We start from the raw sequence: 16,439 nt of genomic DNA, 5'->3' as shown, positions 1-16,439 counted from the left end.
TCCTGTAGTAGTCTCCCAAAATCACATACTGTATCATGTTATCTGTCACAAACAACAGTCATGTGACGCAACACTGAAAAAGCTCTGAATACAACAACAACATACACATCACAGTGCAGTCTCATTGGCTATGGGACATGGCGCCTTTTTTCTGCTCTTCAGTGTGTATACAAGTTTAGAGCTTTCAAAATGTTTCTTGTGACTGTAACTCTATAAAGATGTATTTAAAGGCCTTTTTTAAAAAGCTTGCCTTTGAAACATCAGACACAATTTCTTGGTTTATTTCAAGCCTCTGACATGTACATGTAGTTTTGGAAATGTTGGAGACGCAGTGTTTGAGGCCTATCTGGCAGAAACTGGTGGACAGTATTTGTAGAGCAGTAAGCGATACGTGGGGGGTTGGGGGGTGGGGGGTGGGGGTGTCGTGACCAAGTGGTGAATGAGCTAGCACAGTACAATGAAACAGGAGCCTCTCGCAGCTCACTTGTCCTGGCTATGGTTTTACCACTGACTCTGCCTGCTTAAATCCCACCATTATTCTGACGTCATATTCTGTCGTAAAAGTGAAATGTTCTTTCAGTAATAAGGCATAAAACATGAATCAAATAAATAAATAAAATTAATCATTGAAAGTTATTGATCCATTGCCTTCCACCAATACGATGTACACATTGAACTGTAAAGCTCTGTTCGTCTAAAACCTTGGCATCCCGTGAGGGTGTTTCCTTAAATCACTCCAGATGCCTTCATCCAAGAAACTCTCTACCATAAGTGTAAGCGAAAAAATTCCAGTGTTCAACATTGACTTCATTTTAGTAAAATTTATAAATAAACAATTTAATATTTATCTTATTATAAATTCACAATACAGTAATTAAATGTCCATAAATCTAAACTGGCGTTTTTTTTTTTTTGATTTTATCACAAATGTTACCGTCTTGGTCATATGACGGAAAAATTGTTAAGTACGACGTTGAACCCCTGAGCACGCAATCACTCACTCAAATGTTACCGTACCTTAATTGCTCACTTCATTTGTAGATGCTGATCCGTTTGGAGCACCCCCTGATGGATTTGAGGATGACAGTTCCCCGTTCGGAGGGAAAGGGCTGTTCTCAGCCAGTAAGGGCCTCTTTGATGATGACGAAGACTCTGTAAGTTCATCTACTTGTACCTCCGCTTGTTTCAGCATTCTTTACTCTCCAAGCCACATACATCACTACCATGAACTGGTTGACCCTTTTTCTTGATCTAGGGTCATTGTTGACCATGTCGTCTCATTGGCTCTCACACCATCTGACTTTGCCTTGACTCTTTATGATTTCATGCTAAAATTCAGCTCCAGCCTTTTGGCCAAGTACGTCTGTGTGTCTTTCCATCATCTCCACAAGCGAAAACGCTTTATTTGCAAGATAAATAAAAATAAATCTTTTTTGCTTTTCTTATTCTCTGAAATGTACTCTGATGAATATCAAGTTGGTTGTTGATGTTAATCCTACAAAGTTCATGCGATCTCGATAGAGGGCATGGCCATAAATTGATTTAATTATTTATGTATTTATTTGATTGGTGTTTTACGCCATACTCAAGAATATTTCACTAATACAACAGCAGCCAGCATTATGGTGGGAGGAAACCGGGCAGAGCCCGGGTGAAACCCACAACCATACGCAGGTTGCTGACAGACCTTCCCACGTACAGCCGGAGAGGAAGCCAGCATGAGCTGGACTTGAACTCACAGCCACCGCATTGGTGAGAGACTCCTGGGTCATTACGCTGTGCTAGCACGGATTTAATTATTGCCCCTCTTTCTTCATCTGGAAACTGAGAGCTTATTATAATGTCAAAGTGTGTTGTCAAAAGGCTCTTAATTTGCTGCCTTTCTAAAATAAATATTCTCTCACACATCTGCCAGTTGGCCTGAGATCAGCTGACAAACATGTCATGGGAATAATGAGTGCAGTGCGAAAATTTTGCCCAAGAGTCTGCATTTTTAAGAGGAAAAAAGATGTTCTAAAATATTACTTTTTGTGCTTAAACTTACGTTTTTTCCAGTATTTAGAATATCGCCTGTTTCTCAGAAATCCTCAAATCACCGTTTTAAAATCAATAAAACTCTCGGAATCAAGCAAAATGGACAGTACTTTCCGATATGTCATACTTGACCGTAGCTATAAGTCAGAAGATAACATACCAAGACATATGGATAATATCTTCTGTTTATTTGGATGCGACATTTTGGTATAGATTTCAAACAAACGGTATTGGTATCTATACCGAAACGTGGCTTCAGAAGTTGTTATCCATTTATCTCATTATGTTATCCAGCACAACTTCTAAATGCCTCTCCCGCTTCGGGACCAGTAGATCCAGGATCAATCCTTGATCGAGTCACACCTAAGACTTTAAAAGAGGAAGTTGTAACTTCCTCGCTTGGCGTTCAGCATGAAGGGGATAGTGCAACAACTGGTTGACCCGTATCAGTATAATGGTTCGGGCGTGGCGGCTTACTTGCCTTCCGTAAGTCGTCTCAGTGAAGCAGCACTAAATAAAAGAGCGGTGGAAATCCGTCCTGCAACAAGAAAAAGGCACATTACACATACATGCACCCTAAGGATTCCGTCGTCGTCATATGACTGAAAAATTGTTGAGTACGACGTTAAACCCCAAGCACTCACTCACTCACTCTAAATGCCTCTCAAAGATGTCATAAGTCAGAAGGTTTATGAATCACTGAAGGCTATGAACCATTGATCAGACAGTGACGATGTGATGTTTTATTCCCTTGATACAGAGAGGTCTGTTCGATGACATAGACAAACCCAAACCAAAGACAGTGGAGAATGCACCAGAGCCTGAGGATGAAGAAGAGGAGCCCATTAAAGGTGGATATATTCTCTGACAGATCGTGATCATGGTAGATTTTTTCATGGTAGAAATTTTAAGTCTCTTAAAGACATACCTGTTGTATTTAATTAATAAAGCTTCTAATAGCTAGTGAAGCCCCCCTTTTTCCAGCAGCTGATTAGCTCTTGATTATTAGAAGTCATTTTGTTTAGCTCACGACGTTTGTTTTTTACCTAGCTGTGTTTTTCACCACTTTCCTTCAGCCATAAATCAGGGCCTCCGTGGCTCAATTGGTTAGCGCACTAGCGCAGCATAATGACCCAGGAGTCTCTCACCAATGCGGTCGCTGTGAGTTCAAGTCCAGCTCATGTTGGCTTCCTCTCCGGGCGTATGTGAGAAGGTCTTCCAGCAGCCTGTGGATGGTTGTGGGATTCCCCCGGGCTGTGCCCGGTTTCCTCCCACCATAATGATGGCCGTCCTCGTATAAATGAAGTATTCTTGAGTACAGCGTAAAACACCAATCAAATAAATAAATAAATTCTGCCATAAATCTGATCACCACGGCCTTTGGTTTAGGGACATATTCTCTATATAAGCATTAAACATGAATCAAGTGAATGAAAAACTAAATACAAAAAAAAAAATCTTTTAAAAATACATGTACATGTAAGAGAAACCAATTTAACATGGCCTTCTGCAGATGAATATTTGGTGACATTAAGCTAAATGGAGGCTTTGCTGATGCAAATTTCATATATTAAAATATTGCTTCAGTATGACTGCAGCATCGGGCCCTTAACCCATGAGGTCAAGAGTTCTAATCTAGCTCTTGTTGATTTGGCCGCGACTTTAAGTCAGTAGTTTTCCTCCCATAAACCTGACTATAAATGAAAAATTCTTGAGCACAGTATTAAAGCTACATGCATGAATATGAAACATCAACCAAGTATATTTTTCCCCCAGTACTTTGACTACCCTAATTCCTCAACCTTTTCTCATATAAAAAAGAGCAACTTTTAGCGCAGTTCTCCACATTTTTAATTTGATTTTTGATACAAAACTACATTGGTAAACACCTTACAAACATTACAAAAAGGTTGAAGAATTACAGTATTGATCAAACTTATTTAACTGATGAATTGCATGGATGGGTGCATAAAACCTTATATATATATATATATATATATATATATATATATATATATATATATGGGGGGGGCCTCCTGTGGCTCAGTTGGTTAGCACGCTAGCGCAGTGTGATGACCCAGCAGTCTCTCAAACAATGCGGTCGCTGTGAGTTCAAGTCCAGCTCATGCTGGTTTCCTTTCCGGCCATACATGGAAAGGTCTGCCAGCAACCTGCGGATGGTCGTGGGTTCCCCCGCTGTGGGCTCTGCCCGTATTCCACCCACCATAATGCTGGCCGTCATCATACAAATATTCTTGAGTACGGCGTAAAACACCAATCAAATAAATAAATAAATATATATATATGGCACAAATTACGAATGGAGAAGGTAACCACATGTACTTGTGTGATATCTCTTGTGTGATCATTGTAGAAGAGAGCAGACCAAGAACAACGGAGCGGGAAAAAGGTACCAGCCGGCGGAGTGTCCATATTTGGTGGTAAGTCTACTTCTTCGTAATGCATTGTCTGCCATAAAGGAATTCCTTTCTAGGGACACTTCTACTAATTCATGCGCAGTAAGAAAATGAACATTTTCAGAAGAATTTATTTATGGATGGACAAATTAAATGTATGCGTTAAATCATTATTTGATTCATTACATTTACATGTAGCTGTGTAAAATATAAGCTGGAAATTCTGTTTGTTTGTCAAAGTTTTGTCATCTGTGTCTCATAGCACATTCCATGAAGGCAAAGCGACAAAAAACCCCAACTTGATGGGTTTACAGACAGGAATGTCGTAATGAAGTATTTGTTTTTTTTTTTGATTGGTGTTTCACGCCGTACTCAAGAATATTTCACTTATACAACGGCGGGCAGCATTGTGGTGGGAGGAAACCGGGCAGAGCCCGGGGGAAACCCATGACCATCTGCAGGTAATCAATTATTTAAAGTTATATTAATTAAAACCTCTGATTTGTGACAAGGTAGCGCACAGAAGGGGCTATTGAGAGGATTTACTGTTTGGATTATTATTGTTATTAAGAGAGGGTTACCCCTGGGCTCTGCCCGGTTTCCTCCCACTGGCTGCTGTCGTATAAATGAAATATTCTTCAGTACAGCGTAAAACACCGACCAAATAAATTAAATAGAGATAATTGATAAAATTAAACAAAATCTTGCCTAGGCCATATTTCAGTGGTTGACTGTTTGCGGAATGTGGTAGCTATTTTGGGTCTGGATTGAACATCTTTAAGTACTTGTATTTGACAAACATAAGCTGATAGATCGAAGGAAATAATACTATGTTTATGAATAACAACCTCTGGGTTAATTAAGCCTAGCAAACTTTCAGTCTTGCTTCAAAGACCATCTGCTTCCTCTCCGGCCGTACGTGAGAAGGCCTGTCAGCAACCTGCGGATGGTCGTGGGTTTCCCCCAGGCCCTGATGGGTTTCCCTCCACCATAATGCTGGCCGCCATCGTATAAGTCAAATATTCTTGAGTATGGCGTAAAACACCAATCAAATAAATAAATAAAAAAATAAATAAATCAAAGACCATCTTCCTGGTGACGTGATCCCATCAGTTTAATTTTGATTGTTTAAGATTTGATGACCCATATGAACATCATGGCCCTCAATGAAGATATTTATTACATAATGCAGATTTATTAAAAGGTAGGCAATTAATGGAATGGCCCATTTTCAGGTGGGGATGACGAATTGTTCACAGCGTCAACCCGAGAACCCAACCAGAGGAGACAACTCCAACACCTTTAAAGACAAAGCCCGCAGTCAGCGGGGGATTATTTGATGATGATGACGATGATGACTTGTTCTCCTAGCGCACCCGCAAAGGCTTCTTCTAATGGAGGTAGTCCTGCATGTAACATGACATGATCTTCTTTTTCTACAGCAAGTTGGGAAGGTCTACCAGCAACCTACAGATGGTCGTGGGTTTCCCCCGGGCACTGCCCGGTTTCCTCCCACCATAATGCTGGCCGCCGTCGTATGAGTGAAAATACCAATCAAATAAATAAATAGATCTTTTTCTACATGTAGTTATAGAGACCAAGTGGTAGTACCAGTATCTGGAATTTTAATTACATTACAATGGGATAGAGAATTTGCAGATTCACTCACTTTCACTGGTTTTGGGAGTCTAGGTGGCAATAAACGCTCTACAGCTCTCAGGGGGCCTCCGTGGCTCAGTCGCTTAGTGCGCTAGCTCAGCGTAATGACCCAGGAGCCTCTCACCAATGTGGTCGCTGTGAGTTCAAGTCCAGCTTATGCTGGCTTCCTCTCCGGCCGTAAGTGAGAAGGTCCTGTTAACAACCTGCGGATGGTGGTGGGATTCCCCGGGCTGTGCCCGGTTTCCACCCAACATAATGCTGGCCGCCGTCGTATAAGTGTAATATTCTTGAGTACGGCGTAAAACACCAATCAAATAAATAAATAAATAAATAATACTACAATTCTCAGGCGACCATTTTTGCCGTCTTGTAGACCAGTTGTCTTCCACCAAATGTGGAGTGCATTATCTGCACATATGGGAAAGTTTGTCAGTAAACTCGCCAAATTTGTATGTAAATTTTGTGTTCACTCTGGTGCAAAGGGCTCTGATGGGTGTGTCGGTAGCACTTACATTATTAATTACATGGTTAGTCAGAGACAGGACACACAGATATGTGGGATGTCAGTAATCCTCATATATATGTCCAATATGCAGATTATTGACACCACATAGAAAGAATTAAATAACATTTACTTTGACTTAAAGGAAATTTTATCAAGCATTTGAAATTTAAAGTTTGTTATGAAAACTGATTGTGGAAATTTCGCCAAGGTTATGTATATAATGAGTGATTATAGCTTTGGGTGTTTAGGAGTTCGAAAGCCATATTAGGGCAACTGAGATTATGTATCACTCGTACGTGAGAAGGCCTGACAGGAAGCTGTGGGTGGTGGTGAGTTTCCCCCAGGCTCTACCACTATAATGCTGGCCACCACCAATATCTTAATTCTTCACCCTTTTCAACTGCCTCTGCAGCCAATAGTTTTATGCGGATTATTGACACCATATATTTGGAGTATCCTGTTACTGAGTAACCATGTAACGAATTTATCCCTGCAAAGACCCATCTGCAGGGGTTTGAGAATACATTTGTACCCCACGTGACCGTTGTTGTCCAATGAAAAAGCTGAGTATTGTGCCTGATGCTGGATAAGTACATGTACATATATGTTTTGATTTTGATGATTATTTTGCTGGTTGAGGTGTTGTATTTAAAAATTGCTCACCCTAGTGCAAAGGGCCCTGATGCTGATGGTGTGTGGCTAGCGCATATATGCACATGAATGTTTTGGTGATTTTGTTGTTGGATGTGTGATATTTCATAAGTTGCTAGCCCAGAACTCTTGCTATTTTCATGTTCATAATTGTCATTTGTGAGATTTGATGATCAGGTTTATATATTTACATTTTCAACTGTCAAAGTTACATCTTTTGTTAATAATTGCCACCAATCCTACATGTGTATTTTTGTTTTACAGAGAAGGCCAAATCAGCAGCCACCAAACCTGTGGACAGTTTGTTTGGTGAGGACGAAGATGATGACCTTTTTGGGAGTCGCAGTGTCAGTGAGGTCAAGGTCGAGAGAGAAGGTCACTGAGAAGCCCAAGAAAAAGGTCAGTTTTTTTTATCATTTATTAGCATTAAACTACATGTATATTCAAGTTTTATGTAAACCAATTTACCAACAGTGGTCTAATCTACATGTGCATGCAATGCCATATTGATCTTGTATTCTAGGTTAAGATCACTTCCTCACATCTGGGAGATTTATGGATTACCTGCGCATGCCAAATGCCTGGGTTTACATGTGCATGCCCAATGCCTGGGTTTACATGTGCATGCCCAATGCCTGGGATTACCAGTGCATGCCAAATGCCTGGGTTTACATGTGCATGCTAAATGCCTGAGATTACCTGTGCATGCCCAATGCCTGGGATTACCTGTTCATGCCCAATGCCTGGGATTACCTGTGTCATGCCAAATGCCTGGGATTACCTGTGCATGCCAAATGCCTGGGATTACCAGTGCATGTCAAATTCCTGGGTTTACATGTGCATGCCAAATGCCTGGGTTTACATGTGCATGCCCAATGCCTGGGATTACCAGTGCATGCCAAATGCCTGAGTTTACATGTGCATGCCAAATGCCTGGGTTTACATGTGCATGCCAAATGCCTGGGATTACCTGTGCATGTCAAATGCATGGGATTACCTGTGCATGTCAAATGCCTGTGATTACCTGTGTAGCCAAATGCCTGGGATTAACAGACCAGTTTCCCACATTGAAAGAATTTAAATAACATTTACATTATAATGTCCTTAACTTTATCAAGCATTTAAAATTTAAAGTTTGATATTGAAAACTGATCATGGAAATTTCGCCAAGGTTATATATAGAATGAGTGATTATAGCTTTGGGTGTTTGAGGATTTCGAAAGCCAAACTAGGGCAACCAAGATTATGTAGGACTCATAAGGCCTGACAGCAACCTGCGGGCGGGTAGTGAGTTTCCCCCAGGCCCTGTCACTATAATGCTGGCCACCACCAAAATCTTAATTCTTAAACTTTTCAATTGCCCTCTGCAGCCAATAGTTTTAAAACATTTTGAGAGAACTATTGGGTGTAAAGAAATACTTCACCAGTTTTAGGAAGCTTGCGTCTGTAATGACACAAAGAAATTTTAGCATCATATTCATGATAATTGCATAAATTCCACTGGAAAAAGGTGTTTTAGTGGTTGAAAATGTTAAAGGTTTACTGTAGATGGAATGTTTTTGAGTACTGCGTAAAAATTCATGTAAATAAATATATAGGCGTTAAAATACAAATTTTATTATTCATTTATTCCTTAAAACCTATCTGACTATGTTTCAGTTACCAGCTGGAGCTGTCTCTATGTTGGAAATGCTCCTAACCCACTGGCTGGCTGCGCTCAAAAGAAACTAGGGGAGGTAACTCCGAGGATGAGGTATATTGATCATCACTTTGAACTTATGTCATTTGCATTTTATTTTTAGTTGATGCCCCCTAAGAATAAAATGCATGTGGCTTCACCAACTGCATTCTTCAGGGAATTTAATTATCTCTTTATTCGCCCAGTTACAATAAGTAAAGTTCTTTATGAACTGGGAAGGAGTCTTTCATGGCCAGTGGGGTGAGCATGCCAGCCACAGCGTGATGAGAACACCAAGGGAACCTCCCATCTATGTGGTCGCTGTGAGTACATGTCCGGCTCATGCCGGCTTCTCTGCAGCCATAAGTGGGAAGGTCTGGCAGCAACCTGCGGATGGTCGTGGTTTCCCCAAGGCTTTGCTCAGTGTCCTCCCACCATAGGGCTGATCGCCATCATATAAATGAAATATTCTTGAGTACGGCGTAAAAACAGCAAACAAATTAATAAATAAATTAAGCTCAAAAGGGGTGAAAGACTGTAAAGAAAATTATGAACACTGAAGAAAATGTCTGTCATATAGATGAATGCTGTGTTGAAAATAGTTTTGAAAGCATTAAGTCAAAGTCAGTAAGTTTGGTTAATGGAAATCGTTTACACTGTGTACTAAAAGGGGAGTTTTTGAGTACAATATTGAACAATTGAAGCAATCGAGTAAATGAATAAATCAATAAATTTACCATAATTGCATGTGAATAGACAATTTTTAAGGCTAATCTATAACTGTAATATTTGGGCGGGTCAACCAATTCATTTATTTAGTCTGGTGTATTATAACCTGCCAATCCCATAAGTACAACTGTACTTGTAATTTTACGATGTGACAGGATGAAGATGAGAAGGCGGAGCCTGAGGAAGAAAAGTCGGGAAGCCTGAAATCCTCGCACTCCTCCAACAGTTCCCTCAACAAGCCTGTGGAAGCCGTGAAAAGGGGAGGTAAGCCAGCCCATCCGGCTCCAGTAACAGCCTGTTTGCGGATGAGCCAGAGGACGACCTGTTTTCCACCAAACCGCCGCCTGTCATGTCTGTGAGGTAAGATGGTGAAGATGGTGATTTGTTTTTAGCAGGGATCTATTGGTTCTTGAATCCTTGAAAATAGTTGAATTTTGTTTGAAAGGAATTCAAGGTTTTTCAAGGACTTTCTAATACAAGGTTCAATAACGTGTATTTTGGGGTAGAATGAGCGTCGTTCACGATGTAGTCATGTAAGATTGTGATGATGGCGATTTGTTTATAGCAGTGATCCTTGAATCCTTTAAAATGTTGAATTTTATTGAAAGGAATTCAAAATTTTCAAGGACTTTCTAATACAAGGTTCAATAACGTGTATTTTGGGGTAGAATGAGCGTCGTTCACGATGTAGTCATGTAAGATTGTGATGATGGCGATTTGTTTATAGCAGGTATCCTATTGGTTCTTGAATCCTTTGAAAGCAGTTGAATTTTGTTGAAAGGATCGAAAGGTTTTCAAGACCTTGAAAGGTTCAGTAAAATGTATTTTGGGGTTGTTATTTATTTGATTTTTGTTTTAAGCCGTACTCAAGAATATTTTACTTATGTGACGGCGGGCAGTAGTATGGTGGGAGGAAACCGGGCAGAGCCTGGGGGGGGGGGGGACCCACGACCATCCGCAGGTTGCTGCCAGACCTTCCCACTTATGACCAGAGAGGAAGCCAGCATGAGCTGGACTTGAACTCACAGCGACCACATTGGTGAGAGACTCCTGGGACATTACTCTGTTATAGGGCGCAAATCAACTGAGCCACAGAGGCCCCCTACATGTACATAGGTATAATTCTAAAACAGCACATTGTAGTTCCCAGTGATCAGAGAATTAACCCGCTGTGAATATACATGCCTCTGCTGAATGTTTATTAACTTTCCTCTAATGTTGGTCTATATAACGTGTAAACTGCTCGGCAAGGGCAGCATTTTGTTGTACCATTGTCTGAGGGGAGGGAGGGGATAGTGCAACGACTGGTTGACCCTTATCAGTATAATGGCTCGGGCGGGGCGGCTTACTTGCCTTCGGTAAGGCATCTCAGTGAATCAGCACTAGATAAAAGAGAGGTGGAAGTCCGTCCTGCAACAATGAGGCACATTACATGCACTCTAAGGATTCCTTTGTCGTCATATGACTGAAAAGTTTTTAAGTACGACGTTAAACCCCAAGCACTCACTCACTCACTCTAATGTTGATCTGTATAATGTGTAAACTGTGTGTGTAGACCTCTGCAAGGGGAGCATTTAGGTGTACCATCGTTGGACGGGTTAATAACTTTGGAGATTCCACATGCGGTGTGGGCAAATCGAACTTTCATCTCACAGGATTATTGTCTTTGTTTAAACTTCCTCAGTTGACCCGAAATTCAAACTCTGTTGTGTGCCGTCATGGTGAAGCTGTGCGCCACATTTCCGTTCACTGTGATGAAGCATTATGAGAAGAATGGCAGCAGAACGTGATAGATTCTACTGGCCATAGGGACTAAATACTAGTAATTACAATGTAGTTATTAGATCAGTGGAAGAAATCTTTAAATAAAGCAGTTTTTTGTATATATACATACTGTATATAGGAAAAAAAAATAATAAAATGCCTTCTCTGCTTTCTACATTCTGTTATATTCCAACTGCAGTTTCAAGAACCCTTGAAAATAACATGAAGTTTGAAACTGAAGTTTTATTAAATTTTTTTCCTATGTAAATTATCCTCACCAGGAGATCTTTCTCTATTTCTTTAAATATATAGATATAGATATAGATATACACACATACATGTGACTCTTTTAATGTGAAGAATTAAGTGGGGGGGGGGGGGGGGGTTGGGCTTTTCTAAATTTTATAAATCAAGGATATTCATGTAATCAAGTAAATTATCCTCACCAGGAGATCTTTCTCTATTTCTTTAAATATATAGATATAGATATAGATATACACACATACATGTGACTCTTTTAATGTGAAGAATTAAGTGGGGGGGGGGGGGGGTTGGGCTTTTCTAAATTTTATAAATCAAGGATATTCATGATATTCCGTAAGAAATTGCCAGTTTCAGAATGCTCGTGACTGGGTACTGAGTATCTTAACACCACAGGTGTCAAAAACTGCTAGTCTCGAGGGCAAGGACCTACCACAGAATTAATCGTCAAAACAAAACCTGAGTCGTTCTCTGTTGGTAACGCACATTGAACAGTCTGAGTTTTGCCTCCCTCTATTCTACCTCATTGATTTAACACGGCCTAGTTTTTTTGTGAAAGACCACTTTAAAGTGAACATTAACGAACGGTGCCGTTTAAACTGTCATCTCCAAATCTCTTTTCATTTCTCTTTTTTAGAATTTTGCTGAGCCATAACAGATGACCCTCAGTCTTTTCTTCTTAAAAAATTTCCCGCATTTTTCTGCATAACATTTTCTACGAAATCATCTCAGATTTATAAACTATAACCTTTTTGATCGATTCAAAAAAGTTTAATGAATTTTGTGATTGGATGCCCAAAATGATGTGAGAAACCTTTAGAATATACACGTGTAGTCGGGGGGGCCTCCGTGGCTCAGACGGTTAGCTCGTTATCACAGCGTAATGACCCAGGAGCCTCTCACCAATGCGGTCGCTGTGAGTTCAAGTCCAACTCATGCTGGCTTCCTCTCCGGCCGTACGTGGGAAGGTCTGACAGCAACCTGCGGATGGTTGTGGGTTTCCCCCAGGCTGTGCCCGGTTTCCTCCCACCATAATGCTGGCTGCCATCATATAAGTCAAATATTCTTGAGTACGACGTAAAACACCAATCAAATAAAAAATAAAAAACAAATAAATACACATGTAGTCTCCAGCAGCTAAGAAAACAATTGCTTTTGTGAAATCTCTTGGAAAAAGAAAATGTAAACAAAAAGATTATTAAGTATTTCTGGACACATATCTCTATTTCCTTTTACTTGAGGCACACAAGAAGTATAATTTGACCTTATTTACATGTTAATAGCATGTAAAGCATCAATGTGTCGTGTGTTTTTGTAAAGAAGATGTAAAATTTTCCATTCCTTTGAGGTGATGATTCACACCCCAACTGTATAAAACAGTTATCATTGTTAAAGTCTGTTTAGAACTCACACTCACAAAAAAAAAACTCTTTTTTGTAAAATTACCCCTCGCAAATTTTAAGGCCTGCAACAATGTATAATATGTAGCGTCACCTCACACATGCTCCACATTTTACTGGTGACAAACAACGGGGGAGGGGATTAGTACTGTGTTAACAGCCCGTGCCACATTCTTGTTGTTAATATAAACACCGTACTGAGGACCTCATTCTGTTTCATGCAGCAGTGTTTAATTCTGAGAATTTATCGGCAAGCCTGAACAAAGCAAAGCCGAGCTAATGCTGTATCTGGATTCTTTATTAGCAAGCCTGAACAAAGCAAAGCGGAGTTAATGTCATATCTGGAGCCTTTATTAGCAAGCCTGAACAAAGCAAAGCGGAGTTAATGTCGTATCTGGATTCTTTATTAGCAAGCCTGAGCAAAGCAAAGCCGAGCTAATGTTGTATCTGAAGCCTTTATTAGCAAGCCTGAACAAAGCAAAGCGGAGTTAATGTCGTACCTGGAGCCTTTATTAGCAAGCCTGAACAAAGCAAAGCGGAGTTAATGTCGTACCTGGAGCCTTTATTAGCAAGCCTGAACAAAGCACAACTGAGTTAATGTCGTATCTGAAGCCTTTATTAGCAAGCCTGAACAAAGCACAACCGAACTAATGTCATATCTGAAGCCTTTATTAGCAAGCCTGAACAAAGCACAACCGAGCTAATGTCGTATCTGGAGCCTTTATTAGCAAGCCTGAACAAAGCAAAGCGGAGTTAATGTCGTATCTGGAGCCTTTATTAGCAAGCCTGAGCAAAGTGAAGCCGAGCTAATGCTGTATCTCGATTCTTTATTAGCAAGCCTGAACAAAGCAAAGCGGAGTTAATGTCGTACCTGGGGCCTTTATTAGCAAGCCTGAGCAAAGCAAAGCCGAGCTAATGCTGTATCTCGATTCTTTATTAGCAAGCCTGAACAAAGCAAAGCGGAGTTAATGTTGTATCTGGAGCCTTTATTAGCAAGCCTGAACAAAGCAAAGCGGAGTTAATGTCGTACCTGGAGCCTTTATTAGCAAGCCTGAACAAAGCAAAGCGGAGTTAATGTCGTACCTGGAGCCTTTATTAGCAAGCCTGAACAAAGCACAACTGAGTTAATGTCGTATCTGAAGCCTTTATTAGCAAGCCTGAACAAAGCACAACCGAACTAATGTCATATCTGAAGCCTTTATTAGCAAGCCTGAACAAAGCACAACCGAGCTAATGTCGTATCTGGAGCCTTTATTAGCAAGCCTGAACAAAGCAAAGCGGAGCTAATGTCATATCTGAAGCCTTTATTAGCAAGCCTGAACAAAGCACAACCGAGCTAATGTCGTATCTGGAGCATCAGCGCCGGCGTCCAAATCTAGTTAAAGAAATGTTAAGGTAAATGTTAAAAGTGGGATCTGAAGAAGTTCTGCCTGTATTTGTATTGAGCGCAAAGCTTTGCATGCGCGTTAAGCACAATGTTACAATATGAATCGTATGTTCTGTTATTGATACCCTGTGTGCGTAGTAATTACCGTGGATGACAAAATGTGTAATAATTACCGTGGATGACAAAATGTGTAATAATTACCGTGGATGACAAAATGTGTAATAATTACCAGGGATGACAAAATGTGTAATGATTACCAGGGATGACAAAATGTGTAATGATTACCAGGGATGACAAAATGTGTAATAATTACCGTGGATGACAAAATGTGTAATGATTACCAGGGATGACAAAATGTGTAATGATTACCAGGGATGACAAAATGTGTAATGATTACCAGGGATGACAAAATGTGTAATAATTACCGTGGATGACAAAATGTGTAATAATTACCATGGATGACAAAATGTGTAATAATTACCGTGGATGACAAAATGTGTAATAATTACCGTGGATGACAAAATGTGTAATGATTACCAGGGATGACAAAATGTGTAATGATTACCAGGGATGACAAAATGTGTAATGATTACCGTGGATGACAAAATGTGTAATAATTACCGTGGATGACAAAATGTGTAATAATTACCGTGGATGACAAAATGTGTAATAATTACCGTGGATGACAAAATGTGTAATAATTACCGTGGATGACAAAATGTGTAATAATTACCGTGGATGACAAAATGTGTAATAATTACCATGGATGACAAAATGTGTAATAATTACCATAGATGACAAAAAATGTAATAATTACCGTGGATGACAAAATCTCTGTCTTAGCCTCTTGTGGTTTAGGATCAGTGTTAGGGGTGGTATCTCTAAGCATGTGTTGAGCTCAGATTTTGCAGACATGTAAAGCACAATCACACACCAGGAATATTCCATCCTTGATGTGCTTCATGCTTATTAATTACTGTCAATTACAAAATACAAGACAGTGTCTTTTGTGCTTTTTAACGTTGAGATTGGTATCTAAAAAAGCCTAGCATATGTTGAGCTCAGATTTTGCAGACATGTAAAGCACAATCACACACCAGGGATATTCCATCCTTGATGTGGTTCATGCTTATTAATTACTGTCAATTACAAAATACAAGACAGTGTCTTTTGTGCTTTTTAACGTTGAGATTGGTATCTCAAAAAGCCTAGCATATGTTGAGCTCAGATTTTGCAGACATGTAAAGCACAATCACAAACCAGGGATATTCCATCCTTGATGTGGTTCATGCTTATTAATTACTGTCAATTACAAAATACAAGACAGTGTCTTTTGTGCTTTTTAACGTTGAGATTGGTATCTCAAAAAGCCTAGCATATGTTGAGCTCAGATTTTGCAGACATGTAAAGCACAATCACAAACCAGGGATATTCCATCCTTGAGGTGCTTCATGCTTGTTAATTACTGTCAATTACAAAATACAAGACAGTGTCTTTTGTGCTTTTTAACGTTTAAGTTTGTAACTCAAAAAGCCCAGCATATGTTGAGCTCAGATTTTCAGACATGTAAAGCACAATCACAAACCAGGGATATTCCATCCTTGAGGTGCTTCATGCTTGTTAATTACTGTCAGTTACAAAATATAAGACAGTATCTTTTGTGCTTTAGAAGATTAGGGTTGGTATCTCAAGAAGCACTATTTATTGAGTTGAAGTTTGCATTCATTGTCTCTTATACGTATAGATATATGTACATGCTGTGTTGCCAAATGTGTTTTTGATAGACAATTTTTAATTCACTGTACATGTCTTTGTTGCTGACTAGCACACACACATGAACAGTTGCATTCAATTTGTTCAATTTTGCGTTTGGCTGGGATTTAGTGTTACCTGACAGTTGCAATTCAAGCTAGAGTGAGATAAGATTTGATCTGTATTTGACCCATAGTTTTAG

General features: G+C 39.8%; 1 protein-coding gene across 1 annotated transcript in view; it reads left to right on the top strand.

Moving 5' to 3' along the window:
- LOC135463309 (WASH complex subunit 2-like) overlaps positions 1 to 16,439 on the top strand; it is a 55,054-nt gene that overhangs the window by 12,222 nt on the left and 26,393 nt on the right. The window contains 8 exon segments of the mRNA XM_064740570.1: positions 1,042 to 1,154; positions 2,795 to 2,885; positions 4,409 to 4,475; positions 5,823 to 5,851; positions 7,531 to 7,617; positions 8,926 to 9,002; positions 9,829 to 9,910; positions 9,913 to 10,028. Coding sequence (XP_064596640.1) covers positions 1,042 to 1,154; positions 2,795 to 2,885; positions 4,409 to 4,475; positions 5,823 to 5,851; positions 7,531 to 7,617; positions 8,926 to 9,002; positions 9,829 to 9,910; positions 9,913 to 10,028 — 662 coding nt within the window.

Source organism: Liolophura sinensis, chromosome 3 (assembly GCF_032854445.1).
Source record: "Liolophura sinensis isolate JHLJ2023 chromosome 3, CUHK_Ljap_v2, whole genome shotgun sequence".
Lineage (NCBI taxonomy): Eukaryota > Metazoa > Mollusca > Polyplacophora > Chitonida > Chitonidae > Liolophura > Liolophura sinensis.
The sequence above is the reverse complement of the archived record's forward strand: the minus strand, read 5'-3'. Positions and strand labels throughout refer to the sequence as shown.